The 22,970-nt window shown below is 33.2% G+C and overlaps 1 protein-coding gene across 1 annotated transcript in view; it reads left to right on the forward strand.

The window, feature by feature from the left end:
- UTRN (utrophin) overlaps positions 1 to 22,970 on the forward strand; it is a 559,804-nt gene that overhangs the window by 49,866 nt on the left and 486,968 nt on the right. Inside the window, exon 2 of the mRNA XM_051997902.1 lies at positions 7,689 to 7,750. Coding sequence (XP_051853862.1) covers positions 7,689 to 7,750 — 62 coding nt within the window. The remainder of the gene's footprint in view (positions 1 to 7,688; positions 7,751 to 22,970) is intronic.

The following is a 22,970-nucleotide window of genomic DNA, read 5'->3' on the forward strand; positions in this document are numbered from 1 at the left end:
CAGAAGAGGGTAATCGGGGACCATTGATTTAGAAGCCAGAAGGGACCTTAGAGGACCCTCCTTTCCCCCAATTGACATCTTTATTTTATAGATTAGGATTGTGGCACAGAGAATTTAAATGACTTGCCTATTGTCAAATAAGTAAAAAAGGGCAGAGCTGATAATCAATCAATGAAACTCCAAACTCACTCTTCTTTCCAAATATATCATTTTCCCTTTCATCACATGTAGCATAAACACAAACTGGCTGTCTATTGAAGGAACTGGGGATGTTTATTCTGGAAAAGAAAATACATAAGGGGAAGTTGAGGAGAACATGATACTATATGATGGGATATTACATGGAAAAGTATTAAAATTGATCTTTCTGGCCCCTGAAGGGTGGTAGATGGAATTTACAAGGAGACAGAGTTTAGCTCCATGTAAGGAAAAAAAAGTTCAGCTATTAGAAGTGTCCAGAAATGGAACGGCTTACTTAAAGTAATACTGAGTTTCTCATCCCTAGATACTTGATAGGGGCCTGTTTTTTATTTTACTGAGAAAAATAAGGCCATTATTCTTTTCTTTATACCAGACCCCTTTGATGTCATTCCTCACTCCCCTTTTCCGCCAGTCTCTGGCAATGGGATCGCGTTTGCTTGGGGAAGGCTAACTCCTCAGAATTGTGGCCTTGATCATCCTCTCCCTTCCTATCATCAATTTAGTCAATAAGTTCTAACTCTTCATGAACCCATTTGAGGTTTTCTTGGCAAAGATACTGGAGAGGTTTGCCATTTTCTTCTACAACTCATTTGAATGAAGAAAAAGCCAAGACAAATGAGTTTAGTGTCTTGCTTCACGTAACACAGTTAGTAAGTAAGTGTGTGAGGCTGAATTTGAACTTCGTCATCCATCCTTTTTGACTGCAGAGGCTGTGCTCTATCCATTGCTCCATCTGACTGCCCCTTATAGTGTAACCTTATCATCCCTTCTCTAACCAATTACAAAAACAACTCAAGTTCAATCTTCTCTCAAATACAGCCTTTCCCGTTATCCTTGGTTACTAGTTGTGCATGCTTCTTCCCTCCCTCCCATTTTATTTTTCTTTGCTAATATTCTTTTTTATATTTTTTTTCTGAGTATAGGATATTTGTTGTCCTCCTGATTAGAATGTAAGCTTCTTTTGTGTGTAGTGACTGTTTCTTTCATTGTATTCCTACTCATTGATTCCAGTGCTTGGTACAAAATAGGAGCTTAATTAATAAATGTTGATTAATTGATGTTGTGGAGGGGATTCTATAGGAATTCTCCAGGATCCTACAATATCTTAGTGTCTTTCAGATTTGAATTTTGTGATTTTTAAAAATAGTCTTAAAATATAATTTTTAAAATTGCTTGTTCTTAATTGTTGATGTTATTTAAAGCAGTCAAACTAAATCAAAACATTTAAATTAAATTAAAACATTATTAAAATTTCCCATTATTTGAATTTTTTTTTCCTTTCCTCCTTCCTCTTCCCTGGTATCTCTGTCTGTCTCTTCATTTTCAGAAACAAAGGTATAATTTCCTCCTCATTAGGCATGTGGCTTTGAAACTTTATTCACTTTATTAATTTTTCTCTTACTGACCAAGTTAGACTCGGAATTTGTTATTCCTGCCAGATCTATATAAGAAGCCTCTTGGTGATCATTCACAATGTTGTTTCATTTTTTCGGGGGTGAGTAGGTGTTTTCTTGATTAAAATCTAAAATTCTATTTCTCTACTCAATTTGTTCTTAAAAATATTATGTTAAAAAATCCTTTACTACCTTTGATTTCTGAAGGATCCATATTATTTTAAAATAAATACATGGTATTGTTCAACACTTTTTGCTTTGGGAGTATAAAAAGGAAACATTTCTTTACGTATATTAAGACGTAAAAATACATTTCTCTAAATCAAAGTTTCTTAATGTTTCTGCCCTCAAATTACTGATAAGTTCCCGTTAATGTATTGTGCTGCAAATGCACAATTACATATTGTGAAATTCTCATTCTTTCTCTCTCTTTCTTTCTCTCTTTCTCTCTCTCAAAGATTATAGAAGAGTTTTCTTGAAAGATGATCTTGTTATCCATCAGAGACCAGCAGATAGGGCTAGGAGAAGCAAAGGAAGGAAAAGCTGCCAAGACTAAGTCATAGTTGTTTGTACTAGTTTTATTTTGGGGCAACTTAAACATAGTTTCTAAAACATGAATAATTGAGTGTGGTCTAAATTGCCTTCTCAACTTCTAAAATGATCTCTTTTGCTAAGAAGATGTCTGCTTTCTAGGGGTGGATCAAATTTTGTATTTGTGGCTCAGTCTATAATTAACACAACACTACTTTCAAATCATCTAAGAAGACATGTCTCCTTGGCTTTTAAAGTGTAGAAATTTCTGTCCAGGACATCTGCATTTTATGGAACTCATATTAACTTAGCGCCAGTTGGGTACTTTCAAATTGCTATGCCGAGATATATTAGAGAACTGTTTCCAAGCATGTCTTTAATAATATAATAGTTTTTAATAGTGGTATATGTGTCTCAGACATCTACATTTATCTGAGTTCACACACACACACACACACACACACACACACACACACACCCACCCACACACACACACACCCTTAAAATCTTTCTCACCCCAACCAACAAACTCAATTTCTTTGCCAGGTTTCAAATTTTGGATTTAAACAAAAATTTGTTGCCCTGCCAAATGTACTGTTCGTTTTCATCAAACCAGGGATTTGGGAACAATTTCAAACCACTTTTCTTAAAAGTTTTAGCCAGTGGCTTTGTTGTTTCTTCCTGCCTTACAAAAAAAATAAATACTTGTTCTAGAAATAAAATTCAAAGTTATGCAACAATGTGAAACACCTGGCTTTGTGTGAGCATGTCATAGAAAGACAAAATATTTTCAGGAATGATTTCAAAATAATCAACCGTTAAGTAACTAAACATAGTTCCCCCATTTTGTGTTTGTCTCTAATTATAAGAATTGTTTGATGAATAATTTTTACAAACTCGCTCATTTTCAGAAATCTGAAGTCTAAAAAAATAGTCCAAATTTCATGTTTAAATGTTAAATCAGCTATTTTGAATTCTCATAGAATTTAAGGTATGGGTTTATGTAGGGTATGGATTTACCTGGTGTGTGTGTATGTGTGTGTGTGTGTGTGTGTGTAAATACATAAACAAATTTTATATACATATATACACATATATACATATACACACATACACGCACATACAAACACACACACACACATACAGAGAGAGAGAAATAAATATATATGGTAAACCTGTGCACATTAACATGGAGAAATTGAGCAGTCTTTGTCAATAGACTATATATATATACACACACACACACACACATACACACACACACAGAGAAATAAATATATGTGGTAAACCTGTGCACATTAATATGGAAAAATTGAGCAATCTTGTCTATTGACCTTTGAAATAATTTTTAACAATAATTTTAGCTCTTTCAAAACTGGTACAGTGGAAGACTAGTGCTGGAATAAAGAGGGCTGGCATTCTAATCTTGTCTCTGCCACTTATTTTATGTATATACAACTTTTGGCCAGTCATTTAATCTTTCTGGACCTCATTTTCCTCTTATGTAAATCAAGGAATTTCCAACATGATGTAGACTCTTGCAATTCAAAATCTATAATATTATGAAGTTCTATCTGTGTGTGTATGTGTGTGGTAACCTGGTAGTCTTTTAGTTCCAAAATAGCAAGATTTAGAATTTTAGCATTCTTAATACAGTACTTAATTGCGAACAGATTGTCACCTCTCAGATATTTCTGAGGTGGAGATACAATAATATAGATTATTTTCTAATTCACTAACTGGAAGAAATTTGTTATATTTATAATTTTATAATTGGAAAGTTTTAGGCTAATTCCACTTTTTCTTTTAAATTCATTTGTTATTGAAGATAATTAAATATGTTGAAAAATTACCCATGCATATGTTTTGTCAATGCAAAGCTATAATAAAAAAAAAAAGAAAATAGTCATGTAGATGATTGGTCTCCTTACTGAAGACTTACTAAAACAACCTCAGTCTTTTCTTTAGTAGTATTAGGACCTGTAATGCAAGAAAGAATTGAGTTATTTCAGAGTATTTTTAAAGTACTCTTTTTTAAAAAATTTCAGACACACACATGTATATATATGTATATACATATATAAGTGTTACACACATACACATACATATGTACATATTTTCCCTCTAGTGGAATATAAGCTTACTGAGAGCAAGGCAGGTTTTGTCTCCCTATGCTAGTTTAATAGTAATACCTTGATAAATGCTTGTTGAATGGATGGATTATTGTAGTAATTTTGGGAAAAGGAAAGTTAACATATACAGTCCCAGTAAAGGAATAAAGTAAGGATTACTTTAACTAAATGGATTGTAGAGGCTCAGATAACAAAAAACACATTGAGTACAGCTTTCTTTATTGCTTCAAGCACCCTTCTATTTGTTGCTTTCATAAAACATAGAAAAGTAAAAACATTTAGCAAATTGGAATTTGATTAAGAAGTACTTCTAACAATATACATGTCTTGAAGTTAAATTTTTCAATAATGTTCTATATGAGTCAAGCATAATAGCTTAGAATTAATGTCAAATATTTGATACTTTTAAAGAGAATAATAGTGGTTTGAAACTTTCATGTGCTCTGAATCCATGATATTATAGAATTGGAAAGAATGTTTCTTGTGAAAAGGAGCTGCCTTACACTGGGAGAACTTCAGTTAGTAAAGATTCCTAGTTTAAATTCTATCCGACAAAATTATTAGAAAATGCATTATGTAGCATAGAAGCAATCATGGTTGATAAACTGCCTATTTCTTATATTGAACAACAATAGGAAATCTGAAACTGGTACTTTTAGCAGTGTCCTCCGGGTTTAGGAAGGTCAGCTTCTCACTATCATTAATATTAAGGAGGTTTTTAGAGGGCATTTTTGGTTTTGGTACCAGTTACTTCCTTTGTGTCTTGGAGGAGTCAGTTTCCAATTACCTTTATAGATTTGTAAAAGACCTGATTCGATGAAGTTGCTATATTTATACGATGACCTTTTAATTTCCAATTCTCCTTCCAGAAGGTGGAAAAAGGAGTTAGAATGAAACGGATTTTGTGAAATCATAGGTGGCTTGCTGAATATGTCATTAGAGGTTTCTAAGTAATTATGAGTCTGAATGTGTAAAGAGGGTTTCTATAAAAATGGAAGCCTCCTTGAGTTTTATACAGAGGAGGGAGGTAATTCTTTTTCTGGCTTGTTAAACTGCTAAGCAGTATAATATGGCAAGGCAAAACACAGGCTGTCAGTTCTGTTCATGGACCTTTTCATCCTCCTTGATCTTGAGGGTTCTATGTAACTCAGTTTTGTGGTGCCTGTTCCTTTGTTGATTCCAGTGAAGCTTTTCCTCATGGTTCTATCTCTTTGACACTATCTTTCCTATTTCCTTTGTTGGATCTTCACTTTCCTGCTCTTTAAATATGAGTTTCTATTCAGTTTCTTTCAACAAACTATGTGCAAGAGGCATTACCTATGTTCAAATATTAAATGACTGGAAATCCATAGCTAAAACATGTCTAGAACCGGGACAAAATTTATTGTGGCTTTTGGAGCAAAACAATGAGATCTCCCAATGTAGATTGAATCTCATCCGTGCTATGTGCCAAGCACTGTATTAACTAATTATTGGGGATATAATTAATAAGAAGCTAGTCTCTGTCCTCAAGGAGCTTATATTCTAATGGAGGAAAGGAAGCAGAAAAGTGGGGAAGAAGGACACCATCCATACATCTATCCATCCATCCATCCTATGAGACTCTTGTTTATGTTTTCTTATGTGTCCTTTATAAAAAAATTGACCTAATAGGCCTTCTCCTAGGTTTCTTGACCTGCTCATGAATTTACATATACAATGATAGTTATGCTGCAGTTGCACTATATCAGAAAATCAAACAAATGGAGGCCTTTGTTCTGTACTTAATGATCCTTGCTGGCTGAATATGAACCTAATTAAAAATAACATAGTATATTCTATACTTTGCTGTCGTTTTATTTATTTTTGTTAACTATTTTCCAGTTATATTTTAGTCTGTTCCTAGTGTGGGGGAATATCATGAGCAGTGTGGTTCACATTTCTGTGCTACTTGACTGATTAACATCCATTTGGATTGTTGTTTATTTCTTTGAAGCTAGTGAATGTCTTATTTTTGTTCTCCCTCTGAACTTAACTTAGTGCTTTGTTTAATATGTTGAATGTTGGATAAATAAATGAATGAAGCTCAAATATATGTAGTAATAGATATGATATGTAGAATCTGTGGTTATTCTTTAATATTTTGGTGAGATAGCCCTTACTCATTACAGTCTCCTAGAAAATTTCAAACATCCCCCCACTCCTACTCCCCTCTCAATTAGAATTGTTTGCAACTGGGCTGACTTTAACAGATAAGTAATTATCTTGCTTGGCTTGAATAAAGAGTTAAGAAGAGAGGAATGTCTAGAGTTTTATTCCCAGTCATTTCTTATATGGTGAGTTGTTCTATTTCCTAAAGAGATGTAAGGTACAGGTGAGACAGATTTAAAATGTGAGACTCATTTCCTCATGTAAAATGAGGCTGTCGTGCATTGGATTAGATTATTTTTAAAAAGTTCTTCCTATTTTTAATATCCTCTGATCTCTAATGGTACCTTATCATTTAGTATTTTAAAAGTAAAGTTGTTAGAAATGTGTACATATGATCTTTTAAAATTCACTAGGGATAGAAAATAGCTAAATGATTTGTTCTAGGCTACTTATATAGCTGGTTGCAGAATCAAGATAAGAACTCAAGTTTTCCATGTAAACAGTTTAGAGCTCAATCCATTAAGTTATGTTTCCCTACCAGGACACAGAGATGTTCATATCTTTTAGTTGGAAGAATGCCAAAGTCAGTAAGATGACCCACAAGGTTCAGAACAAACATTTCTTCATCTTGCTTAGAAAATAGTTGTCGTTAAAAAAGAAAATCTGTTCTTTCTCCTCTTTTTTAATTTTTTTTTTTTTGGGGGGGGGAAGAGATTCAGTTTCTTCTTATAAAATGCTGTAGATTATTTTGATCAATGTCAAACAATTCTTTTTATTTCTTCCACACTGCAGGAGTGGGTGAATGTGCTGTAGAATTTGTAAATTCTGCATTGTATGTATTCCCTCATAAAGGAAGGCAAACATTTCTTTGAATTTAAACTTTTAAAACTTATTTATGGAATGATGGGACAAAAGAAGATCTTTTATTTTATTGAAACTTTATTTCCTGCATGTAATATTGGTACTAAACCAGAGAACCAGATTATTTTCATTTTTCAATCATTTGTAGAGAATACCTATATAATAGCACAGTTCCTGGGTCCAGTTACTCATGAGCTTAAGACTCATCCCTGAGGAGAGGTGAATGTAACTCTATGAGATATTCTAGTAAAATTGGACTCCATAAATGATTAACTTTTTAGCTATCACACTGTTCATTAGGCTTGGATCATTATGCTTCATGAACTTTGCTAATAGGACAATTTAAAACTCCCCAGGATAGAAGTAATCTTGTTTAGCATACTTAACCAATGGCACAAGTTCTTACACTTTGTCTCTTTTTTTTTTTTTCCTCCTCCAGATGAGCACAATGATGTTCAGAAGAAAACTTTTACCAAATGGATAAATTCTCGATTTTCAAAGGTAACAATCACTTTTGAGAAATTCCGTGGTGGCAAGAAAGTATAGTATGAAACATGAAATTATGTTACACAGAGTACTTCATAAACATGCTTAATTTAGTGGAATAAGTCATGATAGTAGAATGTATATGTGTAGCTCATAATGAAATTTTAAAAATAAAGTTTAGGCAGAAGTTGGCAGTCTATAATCTTTGTTAACATCCTTTAAAAGGGAAATGGTAAATGAAAATTCAAGAGCTCTTAGTTGTCATGATTCTGTTTATTTCAGTGTTTTCTGCATATTTAAGTGCAATCAACTAATTGTTTGCTCTTTTTGACTCTGAATTCTCAGGGTATTTATGAAACATCCTGTAATTGGAAAATCATTCTTTGAGCACTTAACTAGAATAGTATTGTTTCAGCTTTGCCCACTTAAAATGATAAAACTCTTATGAGAGTATTATTTCTATCCTGTCCAACCATAATTAATGGATTTGATTCTAACTTTGTATATAAGGAAAATAATGTGCTATGTGGCTTTTTTTGGGGGGAGGGTGGGATTTTTCTCTTTAGTTCTGGCATTTTTCATTATTTCTCATTGCCTACAACATTCAGTTCAATGCAATAAACATTTATTAAGCACTTACTTTCTGCTAGATATTGTGCCAAGTGCTGAAGTTACAGTTAATAAAGAATACAGTTTTTGCCCTTAAAAGCAACCAACATGCAAAAGGACACATTAAAAAGGGGAGGGGAGAGAACGTTAATAAATACTTGGTATCTGGGCATCTTGTGTGGAGTTGAAGCAAGGCAAAGCAACAGATATAGAGTGAAGTGAGTCCAAAAATCCAGTTCCTGCCCTCGCTAAAGGAAGAGATTGCGAGGAATTTGTACTCTGTCCTCCAATCAGAGAGGAGCTTATATAATGAGTCCCTTAGCCAAAGTTTTAAATTTTGTTTTTATGAAATGGTAACAGACTAAAAATTGGGTTAAAAAACCCAAACATGTTCAAAATCTATCCTAATTCTACTTTTTGCTGAGACTAGTGTTTTGATTCATCAACATTAGGACAGCATGACACTTTCACCCTTGATTATCTTTAGATAAATTGAATTTTTCAAATCAATTCAGCAAAGTTTTATCAATTGACTGCTATGTGCTAGCCACTGTGGTAGGTGGTGGAGATACAAAGACAAAACAAAAAACATATTTCAAGGTGCCATCTTCTCTTGGAAGATGGATGGGAGAATAAGAATAAATGTATGTGCAAAGTGATATAAAAATATTGGGTTTTTTTTTTTTTTTGGGATAAGTATTGCTGCCAATCATAATTGTTAACCTCAGAGACATTTTATTACTGGTTTAATATATATTTGGAATATACAGTCCCATGGTACATAAAAACAATGGAGCACAAATAATTTTTTCAAACATTTTAAATGGGTATAAGACCAGATGAATGCAATTGGAATTTTTACTGTGGGTGAAGAGAAAGGTAAAGATTTACACATTAAAGATAGCAGAAGTGGAAAATCTACATGTCAATAAATTCTTAAGTTGGAATTTTGCAAACAGAGCACAGGAATTGACCACAGAACAACAAATCTAAAGTTAGTTGTGTCAACTAAATTCAAAAGACTTCAACCAGTTATGTGAAGTGCTCTCTGGGGCAAAATGGCAGCTTTACTTAAATTTTTTTTTTTTTTTTTTGTCAATGGTAATGATGGGAGGTGATATATGTCAGAAGCTTTAGATATAATATGAAGGGCAATTGTAACCAATAGAATGGGGGGATTTTAGAGGACATAGTTGAAAAGAGGAGAGCTATTGAATTATAGCAATGACAGTAACATGAAGGAAATAAGGAGAGGTTAAATATAAGTTCTTTTAGTCTGCTTAAATTTCAGAATCATTGAAATTTTCACAGGGGCCCTAGAATATTTACATCATTTTGTCCCTTACTGAAGCAAATTTAATACTGACTTGCTTATTAATCATTGATGAAAGGGGAAAAAATGGGATAAATAGGGATTTCAGAGGAAAGTTCTAGGTCCTACTTGGTGGTGAAGGCTGGGGTCTATAGAGTCCTAGGGTGAGCCATCAGGCTGGCTACATTAGGACTGATTCTAATGTTGAGGTAGATTTTCTTTCTGAAGAGAGGGTTACCATTTCATGAAAGTCTTGTAAACCTCTTACAAAAAGAAAGTGTGGTGGTCTCATCTGCATTAAATAGTAAAGGAATAATTTAAATGGAACGCCTTTTAGACATCTCTGTTTAAGAAAATCAAAGGTAAGATGATTTGTATCCTGAGGTATTAGTTTAGGTTCTGAGACAACAAGATATCTTTAGGTTCTGTTTGTCCTATATTGGCTTTGTAACTTTGGATAGTATTTACCTTCAGTGCCCCAAGCAACTCTCCAAGAACAGTTGCCTATCCTTTTTGGTAGTTGGAGTTTCCTCACTGGGAGCTCCCTGTATTTATCCAATCACTCATCTCATTGCCTGTGTGCCCTCCTCTCTCCCAACATGGGATAATGAATTAACAAGAGGTATTATGGTTTATTTTTTAGTATTTTTAGGAAAAAATTGGTCTGTATTAGATTTTTTAAAAATAATAGTACAGTATTTAGAATTGATTCTCAATCGACAGGATTCACAGCCAATGCTTGATTTTTAACATTTTACACATTCCCTTAGCACAAGTTTAAATTTAGTAGGGTATAGATGTTTTTATCTTATCTTTAGAGAAAAAAATGTGAAAACTACCTCTGAGTAAAGGATGAAGAATATAGGTGATATTTACTTAAATGGACTGTTGTTATAAGAATTATGGCAAGGAAAAGTTAATTTTTATAGGAGTTATTTTGTATTGGATCCTCTAGAGCTAGCCATTAGTTTTTTGTTTATTTGTTTGTTTGTTTGATTTAGTCATGATAAATATAGATAAATAGATAGCTGTCCATTTGTATGGGAGATTTGCTCAGGCAGGATTGCTCCTCTGTTTACAAAAAGTCAGTTAAAGAGTTTGTTTTCTAGGGGTTTAATTTAATCATTTAAAAGGATTTCCCTCATTTTGAAGATAAGCTGAAAGACTTTTTTTATATAGCAGATATGTTAAGAATTAAGTTAAGATGTTATATCTCGAACTGGATGCCCTGTAGTCATCTTAAACTGTCCCAAACTGAACTACTCATCATTCCCTGCCAACCTTCCCCTATCTAAAGTTCCCCATTATTTTTTTTTGGCAATTTTATTATTATTATTATTTTTAATAACTTTTTATTGACAGAACCCATGCCAGGGTAATTTTTTTTTAAATTTAATTTTTATTTAATAATTACTTTATATTGACACTCGTTTCTGTTCCGATTTTTTTTTCCCTCCCTCCCTCCCTCTGCCCCCTCCCCTAGATGGCAAGCAGTCAGGGTAATTTTTTACAACATTATCCCTTGCACTCACTTGTGTTCCGATTTTTCCCCTCCCTCTTCCCCTCCCCCAGATGGCAAGCAATCCTTTACATGTTAAATAGGTTACAGTATATCCTAGATACAATATATGTATGCAGAACTGTACAGTTCTCTTATTGCACAGGGAGAATTGGATTCAGAAGGTATAAGTAAACCAGGAAGACAAACAAAAATGCAAGCAATTTATATTCATTTCCCAGTGTTATTTCTTTGGATATAGCTGCTTCTGTTCATCCTTGATCAATTGAAACTGAATTAGCTCTCTTTATCGAAGAGATCCACTTCCATCAGAATATATCCTCAAACACTATCGTTGTTGAGGTATATAATGATCTTCTGGTTCTGCTCATTTCACTTAGCATCACTTCATGTAAGTCTCGCCAATCCTCTCTGTATTCATCCCGCTGGTCATTTCTTACAGAACAATAATATTCCACAATGTTCATATACCACAATTTACTCAACCATTCTCCAATTGATGGGCATCCATTCATTTTCCAGTTTCTAGCCACTACAAACAGGGCTGTCACAAACATTTTGGCACATACAGATCCCTTTCCCTTCTTTAATACCTCTTTGGGGTATAAGCCCAGTGGAAACAGTGCTGGATCAAAAGATATGCACAGTTTGATAACTTTTTGGGCATAGTTCCAAATTGCTCTCCAGAATGGCTGGATGTGTTCACAATTCCACCAACAATGTATCAGTGTCCCTGTTTTCCCACATCCCCTCCAACATTCCGCATTATCTTTCCCTGTCATTCCAGCCAATCTGACAGGTGTAGTATTCCCCATTATTGTTGAAGATACCATCATCTTTCCAGTTCCTCACTTTGTGAGTTCTAATTGTATATGCATTGTCTTCCCTGTTTGAGAGCTTCTTAAAGGCAGGGACTATCTGTTGCCTTTCTTTCCCCAGAGCTTAGCATAAAGTCTTGTATATAGGAGTAATTTACTTAATATATGTTTTTCGACTAAATTATCATAAAATTTATGAAGTGGGAAGTCTTATAAGGCTTCAAGTTCACCTAGAACTGACCAATTATCTCCTTTGGCAACATACCCATCCAGTATGGGTCAACTAGACTTGAGTATAAAATTCTAAGGGGAGAAAGGGTACAGATTGGATCTCCTAGCTCTAGGAGCCTCTTATCCCATTTAATCCAGTTCTACTTGTTAGGGAATTTTATCTTCCTTTATGCCTAATTCTTTTTTTTTTTCCTTTGGCAACTTATGCATACTGGTCCTAATTTGGATCTCTTGGGCAAAGAATAAAAAGTCTTATTCTTTTTTCTTATATCTATTTATAAACGTGGAGACCATTTATCTTATTTCCTTTTTGTTCTCTAGTATACACTTTCTCCATTTCTTCACCCTACTACCCCATTTTGCAGTCCTTGCACCAGAGACATAACTAGAACAGAACAACTGGGGCTTTGCCTAGGGCAAGAAATTTAGAAGTCTTAAACAGCACTGTGGCTTGGGATGTGCTTCCTTATTACTTTGCCTTTGTCTTAGGATGATAGATGATCCTTATTTTCAGGACACTTATATTTATGAAAGCTTAGGATGTCTGGAGGTGTGGAAATGATTTCAACCCACATTCCACTTGATCTAGAAAATCACTATCTTCTGAATATTTTTCAGTTTACTTGCTTTATTTTTAAAACTTAGCACTTATAATTGAACATGGTATTTTAGATATCAGTAGAGCAAATTATGGTAGATGTAATATAAAAATGTTAAATAAATAGGAAAAAATAAAGAAAAGTAACACATGGCACACAAGGAAAAAGTATAATAAAATGTAAAATAAAATATAACATGAAATATAACATACAATAAAAGAGATAAAAGTAGGAATTACAAATTACAAATTTTAAAATTATATTATAGAGATGAAGCATTTATTGAGTGCTTGCCACATGCTAGTAACTGTGCTATATTATGGTGGATTTTATACCACTAACATTGTGATTTCCTTTGTGTTAGACAATGAACATTATCCCAACTTCTAGGTTACTTTTCCCTCTAGATAAAGGTATTTTTTCTTTAGCAAGGGAAAGAAATTCCAGAGCATTTTGTTAATAGGTTTCAATGTTGAGTTTGGAGAAGTGTTGTGAAAAATGAAATATTTTTAATAGTCTTATTTCACCTTTAATCCTTTTCCTTCTGACAGATCTCAGGGTCTGTTGACTATTTGGGCAGCATGCCTGACTCTTGGCATGACATTTTCCTTTAGGTTTGATTTGTCACTATTGAGTCATTTCTTTAAAACAAAACAAAAATACAACCCTAAAACACCTGAAAGCCAAGCAAACAAAACGACATCCAAAAATACAAAAAAAAAAAAATTCACTTAATAAAAATGAAAGACAGATAACCTTTCAACAATAGGAAGAAAACACTACCTCATGAACAATGTGAAATTCTTTATCTTGAAAAACTGAAAATTTATGTAAGAAGACTAGAGAGAGGACCAGGTCATTTTTTTTCTTTAAAAAAAAAAAACACTGTTGTACATTCATAACTTTTTAAAAAGATAATATCAGTGTTTCTTTAGGTTTATCTGAAAAAGGGACTATGATCCTAGGAAAAAAAAATAGAGATTTAAAGTCCACCTTGGAGTAGAGAAGGAAGGTGAATTAGAAGAAAAGTTGCCTTAGTATATACTCAGAGGGGCTCTTTATCTTTTTTTTTTTTTTTTTTCATGGATTCCTTTGGTAGACTGGTAAAGTTTGTGAATGCCCTTCTCTGATTAATATATTTAAATGTATAAAATACAATATATACATTTAGAAAGGAAATCATTTATATTGATATAATTATCAAATTATTAAATCCAAAAATTCATAGGTGCATCACTAAGAATTTATGGGACTTTATGGAATGGTGTAAGAATGGGAGAGGGTGATAAAAGAGAGGACATATTGGGGGAAGGAGTGGTCAATAGTAAAACACTTGAGGAGAGACAGGATGAAAAGAGAGAAAAAAATGGAGGAAAATACAGTTAGCAATAGTAATTGTAAAAAAACAATTTTGAAGCAAGTTTCTCAAACATAGAGGGAAGTGAGTCAAATTTATAATAAAAAAATAACACCATGCCCCAATTGATAAAAAGATATGCTCTATGCTCAAAGGTCTATAAATTCATGCATATCCTTTGATTTAACACCACTACTAGGCATGAATACCAAAGAGATTTTTTTTTTTAAAGGAAAAAGATCTTTATGTATTAAGAATATTTATAGCAACTCTCTTCTTAGGGCAAAATAATTGGAAATTGAGGGATGCCCATCAATTGGGGAATGGCTCAATAAAGTGTGGTATGTATTTATGATGGAATATTAATTGTTCTATGAGAAATGAGAGCAAATGCTCTCAGAAAAATAAAATATATCCTGGAAAGGCCTCCCTGAACTTAAGCAAAGTGAAATATGCTATATACAAAGTAATAGCAATGTTCTGGGATGACTAGATGTAAACGATTTTGCCTTTCTCAGCAGTACAATGATCCACGACTGCTCTGAATGACATGTAATGAAAAGTTCCCTCCTCAGAGAAGAAACTGATTGTATCTGAACATTCTCTCTTTCTCCCTCTCTATCTTAAAAAAAAAAGCTTTATTATCTTGAAGATTTTTATTTTCATTAGGGTAGATTTATGTTTTCTTTCACAGCATGACTTTTATGGAAATAACTTGCATAATGTGGTTTCTTAATTGTGTGTAAGAATTAGAGAGAGAACCAAAATTTTTTAATTATTTTTTTTTATTTACAAAGCAAATGCATGGGTAATTTTTCCAATATTGACCCTTGCAAAACTTTGTATTTCATATTCCCTCCCTCCTCCCGCCCCCCCATATCCCCTCTCCTACCTGGCAGGTAGTCTATTACATGTTTAATGTGTTGAAATACATGTTAAATCCAATATATGTATATATATTTATATCGGTATCTTGTTGTACAAGAAAAATCAGATCAAGAAAGAAGGAAAAGAAAAACTGAGAAAGAAAACAAAATGCAAGCAAATAACAGCAAAGAAAGTGAGAATACTATGTTGTGTTCCACGCTCTGTTCTCAGTTCTTTCTCTGGGTGTAGATGTCTCTCTTCATCATGCACAAGTCGTATTTTGTGATCAATAATGATCTCTAGTTCTTTGGTCACAAATTCCTTTCTCCTCCACAAATCTGAGGGGTAACCTATCCTATATTCTTCTAATTTGTTTATAATATCATTTTTTATATCATGAAGCCATTTTGACCTTATCATGGTATACAGTGTTAGGTGTGGGTCTGTGCCTACTTTCTGCTATATTAGTTTCCAGTTTTTTCACCAGTATTTGTTAAATAATGAATTCTTATCTCAAAAGGTGGGACCTTTAGGTTTATCAAATATGAGATTGTTATTGTCATTGACTATTTTGTGTGAACCTAATCTATTCTACTGATCAACTTCTCTATTTCTTAGCCAGTACCATATGGTTTTGATGACCACTGCTTTAAGATCAGGTACGGCTAAGACACCTTTATTTGCTTTTCTCTTCATTAATTCCTTTGAAATTCTTGACCTTTTGTTCTTCCAGAAGAATTTTGTTGTTATTTTTTCTAGTTCAGTAAAATAGTTTCTTGGGAGTTTGATTGGTATAGCATTAAATAAATAGATTAGTTTAGGGAGTTTTGTCATCTTTATTATATTCACCTGACCTATCCAAGAGCACTTGATATTTTTCCAATTGCTTAGATCTGACTTTATTTGTGTGGAAAGTGTTTTGTAGTTTTCCTCATGTAGTTCTTGTCTTTCCCTGAGCAGATAGATTCCTAAATATTTTGTACTATTGAAAGTTATTTTAAAGGGAATTTGTCTTTCTATCTATTGCTGTTAGATTTTGAAATGCTGGTAATTTATGTGGATTTATTTTGTATTCTGCAATTTTGCTAAAATAGTGGATTATTTCTAATAGTTTTTTACTTGATTCTCTATGATTCTCTAAGGATACCATCATATCCTCTGCAAAGAGTGATAATTTGGTTTCCTCATTACTTACTCTAATTCCTTTAATCTCTTTTTCTTATTGCCAAAGCTAGCATTTCTTTTTTTTTTTTTTTTAAAATAATTTTTTATTGATAGAACGCATGCCAGGGTAATTTTTACAGCATTATCCCTTGCATTCATTTCTGTTCCGATTTTACCCCTCCCTCCCTCCACCCCTTCCCCGAGATGGCAAGAGTCCTTTACATGTTGAATGGGTTGCAGTATATCCTAGATACAATATATGTGTGCAGAACCAAACAGTTTTCTTGTTGCACAGGGAGAATTGGATTCAGAAGGTATAAATAACCTGGGAGGAAAAACATAAATGCAAGCAGTTTATATTCATTTCCAGTGTTCTTTCTCTGGGTGTCAAAGCTAGCATTTCTAATACAATATAGAATAGCAATGGTGATAGGGGCAACCTTGTTTCACTTGAATGGTTCTCTTTTATCCCCATTACATATTATGCTTGCTGATGATTTTAAATAAATGCTACTGACTGTTTAACGAAAGGTCCGTTTATTTCTATACTCTCTAGTTTTTTTATTAGGAATGGGTGCTGGATTTTATCAAATGCTTTTTCTGCATCTATTGAGATGATCATATGGTTTTTGTTAATTGGTTATTGATATAGTCAATTATGCTAATAGTTTTCCTAATATTGAACCAGCCCTGCATTCCTGGTATAAATCCTCCTTGGTCATGGTATATTTTCCTGGGGATGATTTTCTGTAATCTTTTTGCTAATATTTTATTTAAGATTTTTGCATCAACATTTATTAGGGAGATTTGTCTATAGTTTTCTTTCTGTGTTTTCATCCTACCTAGTTTAAGTATCAGTACCATGTCTGTGTCATAAAAAGAATTTGGTAGGAGTTCTTCATACCTGATATTTTCAAATAATTTATATAATATTAGAGTTAATTGTTCTTTAAATGTTTGGTAGAATTCACATGTAAATCCATCATCCTGGGCATTTTTTCTTAGGGAGTTGATTAAGAACTTGTTCTATTTCTTTTTTCTAAAATGAGACTATTTAAGTAATTTATTTCCTCTTCTGTTAATCTGGGCAATCTATATTTTTGTAAGTATTCCTCCATTTCACTTGCTTGATCTGAGATCAGGATGGCTATCCCTGCTTTTTTTTACTTAACCTGAATGAAGCATAACAGATTCTGTTCCAGCCTTTTACCTTTACTCTGTATGTATCACTCTGCTTTAAATGTCTTTCTTGTAAATAACATATTGTAGGATTCTGACTTTTAATCCAGTTTGCTATCCACTTAGCTTTTATGGGAGAGTTCACCCCATTCACATTTACAGTTAAAAAACCACTAATTCTGTATTTCCTTCCATCTTATTAACTGTTACCACATTATATTTTTGTCTTTCCTTTTTCCTGTTCCCTCCTCCCCAGTATTTAACTTATGCACACTAATTGCCTCAAGCATTCTTCCCTTTTTAAGGACCCTCTCTTTTTCTTATACTTTTCCCCTACCATTTCTGTTTTTCCTTCTATTTAGCCTACTCCTTCCTTTTTTTATTTGCCCTCCCACTTTTCTTTAAGGTGAGGGAATTTCTCTGTGAAGCCAAATATGTCTAATATTTGGCTGAAAAAAAAAAAACCAGCCAAATCTGATGAGAATAAGATTCATACAACATTCATCACCCTCTCTTCTTTCCCTCAATTACAATAAGTTTTCTTTGCCTCTTCCCGAGATGTAATTTCCCTCATTTTACCTTCACTTCCTGCCCCACTTTTTTTACTGTTGCAATCCCCTTTTCACCTCTACTTTCCTTTTTATATTATAACAGTAAGATCAGATTATACATGTATGCTCTATGTATACCCATAACAGGAATAGTTCTCAAGAGTTTTTTTTTTTTCTTTTTATCTTTTTTATGTTTCTCTTATGTTCTATTTTTAGAGGTCAGCTATTTTTTATTTATTTATTTTTTAGCTCTGGTCTTTTCATAAATAATAAATGGAATTCACCAGTTTTATTGAATGTCCATCTTCTTCCCTGAAAGTAATGCCCAGTTTAGCAGGGTAATTTATTCTTGGCTGTATTTCAAGTTTCTTCACCTTTATGAAATATCAGATTCCAGGCCCTTTGATCTTTAAAGTGAAAGCTGCTAAGTCCTGAGTAATCCTTATTATGGTTCCTAGGTATTTGAATTGTTTTTTTCTGGTTGCTTGTAATATTTTTTCCTTAGTCCGATAGATCTGAAATTTAGCTATGATATTCCTTGGGGTTTTAATTTTGGGGTCTCTTTCAGGATGTGGTGAATTCTTTCACTGGTCATTTTACTTTTTAATTTTATGACATCTGGGTAATTCTCTTTGAAGATTTACTGAAAAATAGTGTCTAGGCTCTTTTTTTTTCCATCATGGTTTTCAAGGAGTCCAATAATCCTTATGTTGTCTCTTCTAGATCTATTTTCCAGGTCAGTTGTATTTACATTTTTTTTTGGTTTTGCTTGACTGATTCTTATTGTTTCATTGAGTCATTCATTTCCATTTATTCAGTTCTGAATTTTAGTGAATTATGTTCTTTCTTTCTTTCTTTCTTTCTTTCTTTCTTTCTTTCTTTCTTTCTTTCTTTCTTTTCTTTCTTTCTTTCTTTCTTTCTTTCTTTCTTTCTTTCTTTCTTTCTTTCTTTCTTTCTTTCTTTCTTTTCTTTCTTTCTTTCTTCTTTCTTTCTTTCTTTCTTTCTTTCTTTCTTTCTTTCTTTCTTTCTTTCTTTCTTTCTTTCTTTCTTTCTTTCTTTTTTTGTATTTGTCCAATTGAGTATTTAAATGAGTTGTTTTGTTCAATGGAATTTTTTTCCCCATTTCACAAGTTCTGTTTCAGAACTTTCTTTTTTTGTTTTACAAATTCTGTTTTTCTGGCAGTTGTTTTCTTTTTTCCATTTTAATCAAATCTGTCTTTTAATGAGTTATATGCCTTTTCCAAGCCCTCTTACAAAGTTTTCATTTCCTTTCCCTATTTTTCTTCTAGCTTTCTTTTAAGATCCTTTTAAAATTTCTTCTATGAGAGCTTTATCTAATGGGTACCAGGTTACATCACCTTTTGGGGCATCATCTGGAGACAATCTGCCTTTAGTTTCCTCAGGGTTTGATTTCTATTCTTCTCTTTCACCATAGAAGCTGTGTATCATCTTTTTTACTCATTTTTGAAAAATTACTCTTTTTTTAAAAGTTAAGATCTGCTTTTAGGGCAGTGGAGGGTTTCCAAGCTTCCTCTACAAGTAGCAGCTCCCTCTCTAAGTGGCTGCGGCTTAACTGTGTCAGTGGGCAAGTCCCGTGAGATTTTGGTGTTTGGGTTCACTATTTACCTTTGTGTTTGTGTTTTCCAACATCTCAGCTGATCTACTGGCTTGGAGCCAGGGCCGAGTAGCCAACACTGCTGTTATAGATTTCTCCCCATAGAATCTCCCCCACATTGTTCTGCACCATCCTGGGACTCTGGCACTGTCTGCAGTGGCTTTTGTGCTCCATTTCTTATGCTGGCAGCCTCGTACTGTGAAAGAACTTGTGGAGAAATAAAGAAGTTAAAAAGTCAAATTGAGAATTTTAATAACATAGAGTAACATGACAAGACAGTGTATGAAATGCCATTAGGTTTCCTTTGTTCATTAAAATCTGTGTTGTTCCAATGGTAGCAATTGAGAGGATCACTGAAAACTTGTTCCATGGGTATAATTATTTACAGTATTTTCTTGTATTATTTACATTATAGCAAGGGTAGCCTTGTTAGATATCCGCTCTTTTCTTTATGAGAAGTGTGTTTCAATTTGCTGGCACACTGGATATTTTAAGGGATAAAGTAAAAATTCCTACTCTCTTTGCTAAATTGAGACCTCCCTGCCTTCCTTAAGGCAGTGGTATTTATTTATAGGAGAAAAGAAGAAACTGTGTTTGTATACTTATTAGCCAGGCCATGGAATTGGATAATTTTTAAAATCAAACTTCTGGTACTAATAATTACAGAAGCATGTGCCCACAGTACTGTCCTACAGTACTGTCCTAAACGTCTGTACAAACTGAAAAAATAAAACAAACAAACAAACAAAAAACACAACTTGTAGCATTTAGGATCTTTTATTTTTAAACTGGATGACACTGACACAGATATAGGATTAAACAAAAATTAAAGAAATGATGGCATCTTAAAAAAAATGTTTTTTGTTGGTATATAAGCTTCAGTATTTCCTAGAGAAAGCTGGAGTGTTTACAATTATGTAAGAAGAGAAAATTCATTGCTTTTTAATTAGTAAAGAAAAGTTTTATGGAAGACTTGACTTTTTTGAATAAATGGAGAATACTCCATGATAGATTACTTTGTTATAGGGAAGAAAACTTAGTATTTGGAAAATGAATGAACATTAGCTTCAAATACTTTGTGTCTGGGCCATGACAATATCTTTTCCTTAGGTCAGAATTGTACAATTTTGTTATTTACAAAAATTTTTAAAACGCCACAAAAAATCCTGTTGATTCATTTTTATTAAGATGTCTATTATATTCTACTTGACCAGAAGGCGTATATGAAACTCTGGATTATTCTATTACTTATTAACCAACACTTTTGCCATTTGCCACTTAATTACATCAGAGTTAGGAAAAAAGTAAAGAATTCATTAGCTTTTCCTCTAAATTGTACTCTTGTCCTAATTTTCTTATTCCTTTTCAGGATATCATGATCCTTCTGGTTATCTAGGTTTCCAACCTCATTTACATCTTCATGTTGTTCTTCTGCCCTTTTTCTTTCCCCCTGCATTTGTTATCCATTGTCAGATATCTTCATTTTTACCTTCATGATATCTCTCCACTCATACAACTACAACTAGAGTTAATAACAACCTTATTACTGCTTTTCCTACCTCAAGTTTTTCCTAACTCAATTACAAGAATGATTTTTCTAAAGCTGGGTTTCATGTCAGTCATTCTTCAATGAACTCAATGACTCAGTGTTATCCGTAGGATCAAATATAAAACCCTTTGGCATTTAAAGCCTTCTATTACCCAGTCTCTTCTTGCCTTTCCAGTCTTGTTATACTTTATTACTCCTCATATACTTCATGGACCAGTAGCACTGACTTATATGCTGTTATTTAAATATAACACTCTTGTCTTCTCTACCTTTGTACTGACAACATATGATAAGATAAATATTTATTGATTGACTGCCCTCCATCCCTTTTCTTATCTCTGCCTCCTTGCTTCCCTAGTTTCTTTCAAGCTTTAGCTCAACTCCCACCTATTTTTGAAGATCTGTGCTTGTCTCTTTCATTATTATTGCCTTCTCTTTGAGTTGACCTTCCATTTATACTATCTATCTATCTATATCTATATCTATCTATCTATCTATCTATCTATATATATTTATGGAATCTTAGCCTACACCAGTCCCAATATCTGGACTCTACAAAAGAAATTTTTTTTTTTCATGATCTTTTCCTATGCATTTCTAGTTTGCTCCAGCCCAATATCTTGACTCCACACAGGGACTTTTTATCTTGTAGATCTGATTACTATATCCTGATTCTTTTTCTCCAGAACAGGGGTAGAGAACATCTAATCTCTAGTCCATGTAAGGCCTAGAAATCATTTGGTTTGGCTATACCAAGATAATCAAAAATGATGATGAGCTGAAGCCTTGGTACCACAACCTCCTTCTACTTGAGTTCCATAAATTTATAATCTCATCTGGCTCTTGAATGATGCTATAAATATCTAAATCGCCCTTGACAGAAAAAAAGGTTACCTATCCTAGCTTTAGAAGTAAAGAACTTTTTCCACGCACATCCTATCTGAGATATATCTAATCACAGGAATTTGTCCCTTGTTGATCTTAACTGAGGTTATCCAAATGGAGCTGAGATCGCATAATTTCTCTGCTTTGCTTAATTATCTATCCTGTTCATTCTTACTCTTTGTTTTCTATGTAATCTTTCAGCTTACTCTTTTGGGGTGCCTCTCTTCCTTGAGAAGGAGGCCCCCAGGATGCATGACCCCTTACCCTAAACAAATGCCTAAATAAATGTCCTTGATTAATTTGGAGACAATTTGAGCCTCAGTGCTTTCAGTGATGTCACTGAGACTCATACCTTTGTACTCAAACATTTTTGGCATACCTCAATAAATACCTTGTTTGTCTAATTTTTTGCATATTATTTTTTTTATAAACATAAATGCTTCTTGAGGTCTAGAACCATGTTTATGCCTTTATTTGTGCCTCCAACATTTAGTATTTTTGGCACATAGTAAACATTTAAAGAATTTTTGTTGACTGATTGAAGAAAGGGAAGATAAAAGTAAAAGCAATTAAATTTTTATTAGCAGTGCTAATAAAATATTAGGTAGAAAAGTTTAAAATAATTAGTTAAAGTGTTTTTCAGGTTATTATTGGATTTTTAGCAGTTTGTTTTCTCATTGTCTTTTGTTACCATAAATAATCATGTGTAAGCTATGATTTAAATGTGTTTAACAGAAAGGTGTTGCTGTAGTGCTGCATTGCCCACACTATATTTTGTAGCATGGTCATTTTAAGAAAATTTTAAGAATACAATGTGTTCTTAGACCATATATTCTTAAGAATACAGGTTCCACAATGTGTGGAGCCTGTAGGGAGTGCGGTGGATAGAGCACTAGTTGTGGAGTCAGAAAGACCTGAATTCAAATATGATCGAAGATACTTGCTAGCTGTATGACCCTGGACAAGTCATTTACGTCTGA

The sequence above is a fragment of the Antechinus flavipes genome, chromosome 4 (assembly GCF_016432865.1).
Source record: "Antechinus flavipes isolate AdamAnt ecotype Samford, QLD, Australia chromosome 4, AdamAnt_v2, whole genome shotgun sequence".
NCBI classification, from domain to species: domain Eukaryota; kingdom Metazoa; phylum Chordata; class Mammalia; order Dasyuromorphia; family Dasyuridae; genus Antechinus; species Antechinus flavipes.